This window comes from Magnolia sinica, chromosome 4 (assembly GCF_029962835.1).
Source record: "Magnolia sinica isolate HGM2019 chromosome 4, MsV1, whole genome shotgun sequence".
Taxonomy (NCBI): Eukaryota; Viridiplantae; Streptophyta; class Magnoliopsida; order Magnoliales; family Magnoliaceae; genus Magnolia; species Magnolia sinica.
The window spans coordinates 1672526-1685123 of NC_080576.1; the positions used below are offsets into that span (position 1 = coordinate 1672526).

Consider the following 12598-nt stretch of genomic DNA (forward strand, 5'->3'; position numbering starts at 1 on the left):
GTAACCTCAAATGTTTTTCGAGAATATTGCAGGGAACATGACATTAAGCAACAACACACTGCAGCATACACACCACAACAAAATGGAATTGCGGAACGAAAAAACCGCACCATCCTCGATATGACGAGGACCATGCTTAAGGAGAAAAGTCTGCCAAAGAATTTCTGGGCAGAGGCAGTTGCATGTACTGCCTATCTGCTCAATAGGTGTCCAACCAAGAGCGTCAGATTCCAGACACCGCAAGAAGCATGGAGTGGATACAAGCCGAGCGTGGCGCACCTTAAGATCTTTGGGTGTGTCGCCTACGCTCAAGTTCCAGAAGCGAGAAGGAAAAAGCTTGATGATCGTGGCGAGAAGTGTATCTTTATCGGTTACAGTGAAGAGTCAAAGGCATATAAGCTCTACAACCCACTAACCAATAAGCTGATGGTAAGTAGAGATATAGTATTCTGCGAAGAAGAATCTTGGAAGTGGAACCAGGAAGATTCGGCCAAAGAAAGTCAGGTTGAGGCCGAAGTATATGAAGAAGAGAGGCATATGAATCAGGAGCAGACACCCACATCACCCCCTTCGGATCTCAGAAGTCCAGGAGTACGCTCCATATCTCCTGGAAGTACTTCATCAAATCAGAATTCATCCAGCACATCTTCATCCGATTCTCCTTCATCCTTGGCTCCTATTAAAATGAGAAGCCTCAACGACATCTATGCAGAAACTGAGGAAGTGAATTTACTCTACCTGTATGCGGACCACGAGCCTCTCACATTTGAGGAGGCTGTGAATGAAGAATGTTAGATAAAGGCTATGGAAGAAGAGATTCATGCCATCGAGAAAAATTGAACATGGGAGTTGACCTTACTCCCTAAAAGCTAGAAGACCATTGGTCTCAAATGGGTGTACAAAATCAAGCGGAATGCCGATGGTAAGATCGAACGATATAAAGCAAGGCTCGTAGCAAAAGGTTACAAACAGAAATATGGGGTAGACTATGAAGAAGTTTTCGCCCCAGTTGCTTGCCTTGACACTGTAAGAATGATTATCTCCCTTGCAGCTCATCACAGTTGGATGATCTACTAACTGGATGTGAAATCTGCATTCTTAAATGGGGTACTCGAAGAAGAAGTATACGTTGACCAGCCTGAAGGCTTTATCATGCAAGGGGAGGAACACAAGATGTATCGGCTGAAGAAAGCCCTGTATGAGTTGAAGCAAGCTCCTCGTGCTTGGAATGCATGGATCGACGGTTATCTTCAAGAGAATGGTTTCGTCAAATGTCCATATGAGCATGCCGTCTACACAAAGAAGAATACCCATGGTGATATGCTTATCGCTTGTTTATATGTTGATGATTTGTTGTTCACTGGGAACAGCCAGGAAATGTTTGAAGAATTCAAGCAGGCTATGTTCAAAGAGTTCGAGATGACTGATGGTGGATTGATGTCCTTCTTCTTGGGCATTGAGGTGAAGCAACAAGTCGGCGGCATTCACATATCCCAGAAGAAGTACACAAAGGAACTTCTTGAGAAGTTTCAGATGGCCGACTATAAAGCCGTAAATACACCTGTTACAACAGGCCTAAAGCTCACGAAAGATGGAGAAGGAAGAAACGTCGACTCAACCCTATTCAAGAGCCTAATCGGAAGCTTAAGGTACCTCACAATCACTAGGCCAGATATAGTCTACAGTGTTGGGCTTCTAAGCTGATATATGGAAGCCCCAAAAGAGTCACACTGGCTAGCTACAAAACGAGTACTGAGGTATATTAAAGGGACTATTGAATTTGGTCTTTTTTATCCATACAATGATGAGGCAATGCTGTATGGATACTCTGATAGTGATTGGGGTGGTGACCAAGATGAAAGAAAAAGCACCACAGGCTATGCTTTCTATCTTGGGTCGACAGCATTCACATGGAATTCGAAGAAGCAGAGTGTGGTTGCCCTGTCCACATGTGAAGCAGAGTACATGGCAGCATCGTCCACCGTCTGTGAAGGAATTTGGTTGAGAAATCTGCTAAAGGAGCTGAAGCATCCGCAGGAAGAATCCACAGTCATATATGTGGATAACAAGTCGGCAATCGAGCTAGCTAAAAATCCGGTGCAGCATGGAAGAAGCAAACACATTGATACCCGGTACCATTTTCTGAGAGATCATGTGAAGCAGAAAACGATGAAATTAGAGTATTGTCATACTACGGAACAGGTGGCGGATATTTTCACAAAGGCATTGCCGACAGATGCATTCAAACGACTAAGAACGATGCTCGGAATGAAGCCGGTTTTGGTTTGAGGGGGAGTGTTGGAAGCGGTGATGGATTTGTGCAAATCCAAAACCGTGTGAGCATCGTCTAAGCTAGTTGTGCTAGCTGTGAGATTAGATTTTCTTTCTAAAATTAGATTGCTAGCTGTGAGATTTTTCTAGCTGTTGAGATTTTTTCTAAGTTTACTCTGCTAGCTAAGAGAAGATAAACAGTAGATTTTTTTTCTTTCTCTAGCTGCCCCTGGGATGTATCTGGATAGGGATAGATTAGTCTTTTTACGTAACAAGAAAAGCCTATAACAGCACCGTGTATTCATTTCCGTTTGAATACGATTCTAATATAGCAGCATATCACTGTTTCTTTTTAAAAAGTTTATTTTCTGTTTTGAGGTGGCTGCAGCCACTCGTCAGCAAAAGGATTGGGTTTACAACCCAACATGAATACCTGTCCTAATAAGAACATGCAATACTCGAGTCAATGGTCCCTGTTTGTATAACATCTGCTCCGTCCATCAACTTAGTTAAATCAGCTCACTTTTAGACTAGAACCCAATATTCGGGTCGATGCGAAAGTCGGATCGGTTAGATGACAGTGAACGAGGTGGATGAGACCGGCCATTCACCACAGATTCTTCATGGCGCCAGCTGCCCTGTTGTTTCAAGAAAAGAAAAATTCTTGTGCACCATTGCGTGTTTAGTGCTTCTGCAAGGGAAACTACTTTAGGTAGTGTTACGCGTGAAAACGGGCCGGCAAATGAGATAAGGTCGGGTCGGATATCCGTGTGCACCATGAGGTCAGCTAACAACTGATACGAAAAAGAGTGCAACTCCATTCCCAATCCGAGCAGGAAAGGAGATCGGCCTTGGCCTTTCGACAGGTTCTCCAAAGGCTGGTCAGTAGATCGTTAATCTACCCGACGCCAAAAGGAGCTCGGTGACGACTCGACAGAAGAACCCAGGTCGGTTGAGCCCCTCCTTAGAACAACTCTCCATCTCGATCTCCCACTACGCGCTTCTACTAGTTCCAACCTAGGACCGACTATCCAATTCTTAACAGACTTACTCGTCCAAGATCCTAGCTAGAGATCTAGGAAGACGATTACAACACAGGTCTGTCCAAGATTCCATCAAATATCTCAGAAGATCATTGCGATACATCAGGAATTCGAATCCCTCTATAATACGTCCCTGCTAAATAGGGAGATATCCCTTTACACCACCACCTTCTCTCACCTATAAATAGGAGCATCTCTAATGGTGAAAGATATGCACAATTCTACCTAGAAAACACCTCAAAAGCTTACATTCTACTAGACTTAACTTGCCTGTCTGACTTTAGCATCGGATGGTCCCCTACAGCAGCCAGGCTCTCCATTCTTCTCCCTTTTTACAAGTCTTGATCGGTCAAAGAATGATGGAAAAAGAAAAGGCGAAGAAGATGAAGCTCACCGGAGAAAGAAATCATCGAGGGTCGCCAAAAATCACTTAAGTCAAGGAGCAACAAATGGCAGGGCAAATGAACTCCGCTCGATGAGAGTTTCTGCCTTTTCATAGGGAACCCAACTGTACAGGCACTTAATGTGCGCATTCAATGCTGCAACTGAAATGGCTCCTCGACGCATGTGCCCGGACACGTGGAGCTCTCCTGCTCGCTGGGTGACCCAGCTCTAGAGGAAACGCCATGCGTCCGCTCTCCATAAGTCACGACCCAAATTGACATTGCGCCAGCACACGTGGCCTCGAACCGACGCATGCCACCTTGAGTGTGTCGTACAATGATTGCAAATCCTCCCTAATCCTCGCACCACCCGCCCTATCCAGCATTAATGATCAAAAGGCTCAACACCCCAGGCAGAAGGTAGTCCGACCTCATCAATACCGACCTACTTCGTGAGCTCGCTGCGCGAGCTTGGAGGTAAGGGGGCTTACTGTTATGGGTAAAAACGGACTGGCCAATGAGATAAGGTCATGTCGGACATCCGTGTGCACCACGAGGTCGGCAAACAACCGATATGACAAAGAGCTTAGCCCCATCCCCAATCCAAGCAAAAAAGGAGATCAGCATCGGCCTTCCAACAAGGTTTCCAAAGGCAGGTCGGTAAATTGCTAATCTACCTGACGCCAAAAGGAGCTCGGCGACGACACGATAGAAGAACCCAGGTCAGTTGAGCCCCTCCTCGGAACAACTCTCCATCTCGGTCTCCCACTGCGTGCTTCTACTAGTTCCAACCTCGGATTGACTATCCAGGTCTTACCAGACTTACTCACCCGAGATCCTAACCGGGGATTTAGGAAGATGACTATAATACGGGTCTGTCCAAGATCTTTGCCGAAGATCTCGAAAGATTCTTGTGATACGCCGCGGATCTGAATCCCTCTACAATACATCCCTAATAAATAGGGAGATCTCCTTTATGCTACCGTCTTCTCTGACCTATAAATAGGAACATCCCTATTTATGAAAGGTACGCACAATTCTACCTAGAAAATACCTCCAAAACCTTACAGTCTACTAGATTTAGCTTGCATGTCTAACTTTGGCATCGAATGGTCTCCTGCAGCAGCCAGGGTCTCCATTCTTGTCCCTTTTTGCAGGTCCCGAGTGGTTTAAAAAGGACGTTCAGATTTTCGTATATCAACAGTTCCAAGTCGTCCAAGAAGGGCATCTAGATTTCTGCATCAACAAGTAATATGAGATTCAGACCGTCCATCACTTACAACACCTCTTGTTTGCCTGGATTTCAAAAATAGGATGATTAATTCAAACCAGCCGGTATGCTTGAAATTATACCTAAACCTATAAATTCACTTGTTGAGGCCCACATGAATTTTGGAATACTTCAGGATTTGGCAAATGCTTTCATCTTGATTAGACACATTAGATAGATGGATTGGATGAGATGTAGACAGCACCATGGACCCTACACAAAACTAAAGGTGGCTGTTCCATGCCAACTATATTACTTGTATGTGGCCTACCTTTGATCGTTAGGAGAACTAGATGGATGGTCCCGATTCATGCGTCACCTGTAGAGATGGATGCGAATCACATCCTCAAACATTGAATTCAAAAGTGGTTGGCTGGATTGTCCTTTCGTGGGTAGAAATAGATGTGGATAGTCTTGATTCATGCGTCACCTGAAGTGATGGGTGCAAGTCTAGGTATCTACCTTCACCGTCAAGGTGGCAGGTTGCTATTGGACTCTGCTGTCGATGGTCCATAAAAGATAATAGACGTCTTCAAACATTGACTTCAAAGGTGGTTGGCTCGGACTGCCCTTCAGTGAGTTGAACTAGATGGATGGTCTTTATTCATGCATCACCTGTAGAGATGGGTGTGAGTCTAGTTATCCACATGGATGTAAAAACATCACACCTCTGTTTTATCATATCTCTGAAGAAAAAAATAAAGAGAGTTAGGATTGTGTGCCAAGACATGGAAGGATTTCATTAGACCATGTGCTGTTGTTGTTGGGGATGAGCTCATGGGAGAGTATATTTGAAGTTGTTAGGTTAGTTCATACTCAACTCGGCCAGCTCCAAACATAGGTATGTGATCCAATCAAATTTCTAACACCTCCCATCTATGTATGTAGTGCTAGAGTCATCATGCAATCTACGTTTTTTTAGGAATAGCTTAAATTCAACGTAAGCAAGTGACACACCACTCTTAACAGATGGACCAGTGCAAAACATATTTGAAAGTTGTTCGTTCTATTCCATGCTTACGTGGGCCATCTTTAACAACATCCTACTACTTGATCAAATTTGGTTGCATAGTGGGGCAGCCTGGTCTATGCCAATGAAAGGATGAAAGTGGCCCAAGAGGTAAAATTGTGGGACCTAGATTGTCTGTGCCCTAGTAACAAGAAGTTTCAACACCCGTCAAGGGTTCGAGTACCCATAGGTGGTGAAATTCCACTAGGGCGTGAGTGTGTGGGGGTAGTGCGTGTGTAAAAATAAAAATAAAAAGAGAGAGAGATGTGCCGGTGACAAATCGGCTCCATTCATTAGTTTGGCAAAACTACAGTAAGACAAGAATCTAAATATCAGTTAGATTCAAAACTCATATAGCCCATACCACACGAACGCCTACCTTTGGAAACTAAGGTCAGCTAAGCTACCAATTTAAACATGTAAACATGTCAAAAGTAATAAAAAACAAAAAAAAATTAATTATTTTTATTTTGTACGAATAAAAAAATATCTAAATTTGACCATTTACTAATACAAAAATGAGTGTTTATTGTTGCATAGACAGGAGGGAAGAGTAGATATACCAAAAATGAGTACAAAGATGAACAAATAAGCTACCCACGCAGACACCACTATATTAACGGTTAGATCACTGAAGAACATCCAAATTGAGTGGTAGTATTAACAAACAACCCATCCACAAATAGGCCCACCATATAAACGGTACAGATCAATACAAAATTGAGCATTAAGATTTTTTTTAAAAAAACATTAGGTGAAAAATAATATTTGTCAAGAATGGGATTCGAACCCATGCCCTTTCGGACCAGTACCTGAAACTGGCGCCTTAGACCAACTCGGCCATCTTGACAGTTGTGATTGTAAGATCTCAAGAAAGATATATAAGTGAGAAATAGAATCATACAACATCTTAGCTTAACATATTACCTATTTTCCACACACGTGTCGCATGTGTAATATATCAAAAGAATTGTGGATCTTGGTGAAGATCAATCGGTGCAAAATTAGGATAATCTTTCGTAAGGTGGACCGCAACTAAGTTGGATCAGGTCATCAGTCATTCATTGGATCCAGTGGTGTTGCCTAAATGAAAAATGAGGTGACCTGATTTCCACGCCTGTTGTTCCCCACACCAAGCTCTTGCGTGGCTTGCAGGGGTGGCAATGAGTCAAGCTCTTACCTGCTCGATGTCAGCCCAAGCCCTACTCATTTACTAAGCGGCCTAAGAAATCTTGCCCAAACCTGGCACACGACTTGTTACCCTCTGACCCAACTTGACCCACTTAAAATTCATCAAACCCAACCCATTCCAACTGGCCATGACCCAACCCAGGTTTAAGAATGAAATACAGCACAACCTAGCCCAAATAGTGGATATGTATGTATATACGTAAAAATAAATAAAAAAGAAAAAAATAATAAATTCCATTTTTATTTTATTTTTTTTATTTATTTATTTTTTTTGGGGGGGGGCTTGGTTTAGGTCTGGTTGTTTGGCTCAACCCATTGGTAACCTATGTGGGCAGCTCTGGGTCAGGTCGAGTAGGGTAGGGTTGATCCCAAGCCCAACCCATTTGTTTAGGATAGGTCACATTTCTAACCCTAGCCCAACCCACTTCAAAAGCAGGTTCGGCCAGTTAATCATCAGGTATGACCTGACCTGTTGCCACTCCTGATGGCTTGCATGTCATAAGCATGTGAGAATTTGGCACAAAAGACTGCAGAATATACATGGGGACACCCTTCTAGTCTGTACGTGATCATTCCCTTTGCATTTACATTCACGCTCTTTCGATTCCTCAGCTTTTCAGTTCACCCTCCATTTGCAAGCCGTTGGTGCATTTGGGAGTCTGATTGAAAATCCTAGCCATACGATCTTCAGCCTTCCTTCCCATGTACGGCTGTCAATTGGCCTGGCTAGCCTGTCAGACATCAGTCTGGTCTGGGGATGGAAAACTGGGCCCGAGGGTTAGGCGGGCCTAAAATTTAAGCCCCTCTAATAACTTGACCGGTCTTCAGTTTTGTTTAAAAGCCTGTCAGCCTAACCCTGCCATTTTAGATTTTTGAGTGAATTTCTGTCATTTGTCATGTAAGAATTTTAGTGGATAGCCCGCATTGGGCTCAGGCCAACCATAAATCATCATTGGTGGGGCTCGGGCGGCCTATCATCGTAGCCCGATCCAAGCCAGGCCCATTGACAGCCCCTTGCTGCCTTGAATGTGGACCATTAGTGTGATGGCTGATGCTTGGGCACTTGGAAGTTGTACAAATAGCATGAATTACCTATATTAAACCATCGAATTTATGGGACACCTTAGATAGGTCATCATTTGAAGATCAAGTGGATTTAAGAATATTCCAAATTATTATGGCGACGACAACAATCGCAATGAGATATGATGAAACCAACACACTCCAACGTTTTTACAGCTGATCTGGTAGTTGGATGTATTTGTGGTCAGTGCCATTTTCACCATGTACACTAAATCAGGCAGATTGGATTTTTAAGAAGCATGGTAATTAAGGAAATCAAATGTGATGTAATCACCTAATCTGTTGTTCTCACAATATGTTTGGCTCATCAATCCTTCTGAAAAATGTTAGGAAATTCATTGGTATGTTCTTTCAGCTGGAATTGTTGGAACGGATGCAACCTTTCAGTGAAGAAACAGGCTTTGGTTTGTGCCTTTCAGTGACCAGTTCATTAATCAAAACGTACTCAAAAGTGCAGCCGCATTGACAATTCTCCAAAAGGATTCAGTTAGATGGACAAACTAGAGCCGTTGATCTGCATTTCGCTTGATTTATCCCATTCATACTATCTATAAAACATTTTCAGGTCGTTCCTGAAAACGTAGGGACTGTTTAGGTGCTGCTTAAAAATGAGTTCATTTATTTTAGTTAATTGTGATTATGTATTAAAGATTATGATTGTTGGTTATCAAATTATTTTTTAATCCTTACCAGAAAGAAATATGATCTTTAAGATTATTTTTTAAACCTTACCAAAAAAAATATGATCTCTAATACATAACTACAATTAACTGAAATGAGATAAATTCAGTTTTAGGTGGCACCCAAACAGCCCAAACAGGCCCTTGAGTCATGTTTTGTAACCTCATGAAAATTATTTGAACTTTTTTTTAAGTGGGACCCAAACAAACCCTTGAATTTTACCTTATCACAAATGAAAAAGGAATGAAAATGAGGGATCACATGTGCTTTATGCTTCTTCAAGTGAAACTTGCACTCGACAGTTGATGACGCAAACAAGCAAAGCAACAAACATAGGGAGCATACGCAATAGAAGACGGGATGTAGATTTTTGTTGTCCGAACATGACCTCTTTTATATTCAAATAGACTATAACTGAAATTTTCGTTGTGTAATTTATCAAAGCGACAAATGAAGATTCACAAATTACTCAGTAGCAGCTGTAAACCTTCAGCATTGATTCGTAAAAAAACTTTAGGATAGATTGGCGTGACATAATCAAACATATGTGTTCTGTTTCACAAGCTTACGAATACAGACATGATTTACAGTAATACATGACGACGTATCTGAATCCTTCTCGATGAACTCTTGACTTACTTCGTACTAATATATAAGTACTTAAGAGTATGTTTGAGTTCATCAATTGTAGCACTTGTTTGTGGAATAGCTTGTGGACATCTCACTAGGGCAGGGGAGAGACTCCCAAATTGAATTAGATTTCCATTCGTCAGACAGATCCGACGGCAGATTGAAGGGAAAACCAACTGTCCTTGAGCTTCCCCACTGGTTGTTCATGGGGCATGTGCTCGTGTTCATCTCCTCTTTGTTTTCCATGTTTCCATGCACCTCCTGCTGTAGATTGACGGTGAAACTGTTACATTGCTGCTGTGACCCAAAGTCTATGCTCGCGGAACCTTTGCCGGCATCCGCAAGTATCGAAGGAGACAGATTTAGAAGCACAGATGCGACATCAACATGGCACTTTGTGGGTACTGGCATATCGACTGGGGCGAACATGAAGCCAGGGGGGATTTCTGTGGTCAAGATGGGGAGTGGAGCCGGCTTATAGACAGTTGGATTGATGGGTTTGTAGGAGGGGATATCTAGTAACGAGAAATTAGCATTGGACTGATGTAAGTCACTGTTACCACAGAACTGGATAGCCGATCCAGCTTCAGTAGTGCATGAGATGTTCTCTGAAGTGAACTGGGTCCCATGCCTAGTGTACGAAAATATGTCCGAGCTGGTAGTTTCGGGTAGTGGAGATACCCAAGATTGGGAGAGAGCTCTCTGCGCCATGGAGTTGGTTTTCTTGAAGATCCTACAAATAGCCCATGAGTCCTGCAAGTACAAGGAATGAAAGACTGATGAGTTTACAAAATTACTAGTGATAAGAGAATAAGCTAAGGAAAACCATTTGAGTCTACTCTGTTTTGCTGGAGAACAAACAGAGCCACTTGCACAAACAAGTGTTAAAGGACGAGCCAATGCGTGATTTTTCATGTAGGCCAAAACCAAACAAGTCCTGATGGTTTCGAAGCCTTTGCAAGTTGCAATCCGAAATCGATTTTAAGACCATGGTGGCTATGGGACTTACATTGGCAGGAAGGTTTTTATCAACAGGCCTTTTGTTCATTGATGAATCGGTGATAGAAGGCAGTCTAAATTCATGCATCATCCAGTCGGTTTTGATCCCTTTGGCAGCTCTTCCTTTGTAGAACACGAGTGATTTCTTCAGGCCTATGCACTTGGTTCCTTCAGAGGAGTAGATGGGTCTGTCCGTTCCGGTCGCTTTCCAAAACCCAGCTCCTGTGACTCTGTTAGGCCTAGCGCTGTTCCGATACTTCCTGTCTCTTGGACAGTAGAAATACCATTCCTTCTCCCCAGTGGTCGCCAGCTCTTCTTGCAAAAAGCAGACAAAATGCTTCGTCAGGTTCAAGACTTTAGTAGCGGGAATTAAAGAAGAAAGAGTTTCAAACAGTAGAAATTTCAATTGATTTGGTGAGAATAAAAAATAAAAATAAAAATCTGCTGAATCTTTTGATGAAATAACTACTGGAAACAAACCATAAGTAGAACTGACACGAAAAAAATCAAAGGCAACACCATCATAGGCAAAAGAGAAGAAAAATCTAAGAACTGTTTCTTTCTTACTGAAAACACTGAGGCAAGTGATGCAGCAAACATGAAATAGCTTACTTGGAAGATCCCATGGATCGAACTTGTAGATATCCAGTTGCCTAATAAGCTCAATAGACAGAGGCCTCTGTTGAACCTTCCTCTTCAGATAGAACCCAACGAGCTCCTCATCTGTCGGATGAAATCGGAACCCAGGCAGCATCACTTCATCTACCTTATCCACATCACACTTCTCATCCATTTCTTTCCCTCTTCTCTTAGACCCCAACCCTCTTCTCAGCAACTAAGAGAAAAGAAAGAGAGAAACCAAACCGAACTTCCTTTTTTCAAATTTTCAATCCTAAAATCTTCACTCTTCTACATAAGAGTTCATGTATTCTCCTCTTCAAACCAAACAAAAACAGGCAGGAAGAGTTCTATACTGTATAGGACACTGATAGAAAACAGTTTTTATCTTCTCTTCAAATCTAAAAACCAAAACCCAGTTCTTTCAACTAAAAGAGTAGCTTCTAGAAATCTAAACAAGACCCATCTATAGAAATCTAAGATACTTCCTAACAGCAGTAGTTTTTAAGCTGTTAAGCAGATCTGGAACATGAACTCTATGAACTGAAATGAGCTCAAGAAACCCAGTTCACAGCTCCATTCACTTGGTTTAATGCCATTATATGCCTTGTTAAGTGGGTCCTGCCGCCGAAGGATCGGCCGTCCTTTCAGGAAGACTGTAACGAAGGGCGTGTTTCTGCGACGATCGCGGCGACTGTGAGATACAGAAACTTAAGCAAAGATGTTTAAAAAAACAATTCAAGGAAGTGAAGAAGTACAGCTACCAAGGAACCACCCAAGTCAGAGAGTGGATTTCAACGAGGACTCTTACTTCCTCCTCTTGTTGAGTGCAGTTGGGTTGTTTAAATCCAAGGAGGGGGATTTCATGAGACTACAAAATCAGCAGTTTTTTGGGATTTTCAATCGTTTTCTTTTCACATTTCTAATATTCATGCCACCAAAGCTTATTTATCATCCTTTGCCAAACCAAGACAAACCAGGCTTCAATGGGACTTTTTCTATTGTTTTTGGATTTCTTTATACATGGGGTGGTCCACTTCCCATCACTAGGATTCAAAACTATATTCAAATCCAATCCCTAGATTCTCTGAAAAATTCTTTCAAACCCTTTTAAAAAATAGTAACAAAAAACAAAATAAAAGAAAAGAAAAAGTTATCTCATGATCCAAAAATCCCATTTCATTTTCTTCTCAGGAGCTTCTAATCCTTATTCTCTGTCAGATGTGGATGCTTTACATGTCAGTGCGTATTTGGTATCTTTTATTTAGAGATTCCTCGTATATATTATGAAATGAGTTTCTGTGGAGGTGGGGCCCACTTAGACCCACCAACCCGTGTCCCACAAGTTGCATTAAGGGCTACAAAAGAGTTGCTGTGGAGGTGGGGCCCACTTAGACCCACCAACCTGGGTCCCACAAGT

At 42.3% G+C, this 12598-nt stretch overlaps 1 protein-coding gene and 1 non-coding gene across 3 annotated transcripts; both read right to left on the minus strand.

Annotated features, from left to right (window-relative positions):
- Nucleotides 1–6745: 6745 nt before the first annotated feature.
- Nucleotides 6746–6826, minus strand: TRNAL-CAG (transfer RNA leucine (anticodon CAG)). Its single transcript has one exon. It is a non-coding gene; the product is annotated as a tRNA-Leu (tRNA).
- Nucleotides 6827–9448: 2622 nt separating this feature from the next.
- On the minus strand, nucleotides 9449–12386 carry LOC131244329 (protein FEZ). Of its 2 annotated transcripts, none has more exons than XM_058243957.1 (3): nucleotides 11173–12386; nucleotides 10571–10872; nucleotides 9449–10314 (listed from the first exon to the last, which is right to left on the minus strand). In XM_058243957.1, exons 1-3 carry the CDS (start codon nucleotides 11351–11353, stop codon nucleotides 9613–9615), a joined length of 1185 nt encoding a protein of 394 aa, XP_058099940.1. In that variant the 5' UTR covers nucleotides 11354–12386; the 3' UTR covers nucleotides 9449–9612. The 2 variants fall into 2 exon arrangements, with proteins under 2 accessions (XP_058099940.1, XP_058099939.1); XM_058243956.1 differs by having other exon boundaries at nucleotides 10571–10875.
- Nucleotides 12387–12598: the final 212 nt, after the last annotated feature.

Coding starts and splice junctions, on each gene's coding strand:
- LOC131244329 (XM_058243956.1), bottom strand. CDS start 11,353: ATGGATGAGAAGTGTGATGTGGATAAGGTAGATGAAGTGATGCTGCCT. Junction 10,876..11,172: donor CGATCCATGGGATCTTCCAA/GTAAGCTATTTC, acceptor GCTTTTTGCAAG/AAGAGCTGGCGACCACTGGG. Junction 10,315..10,570: donor ATAAAAACCTTCCTGCCAAT/GTAAGTCCCATA, acceptor TTGTACTTGCAG/GACTCATGGGCTATTTGTAG.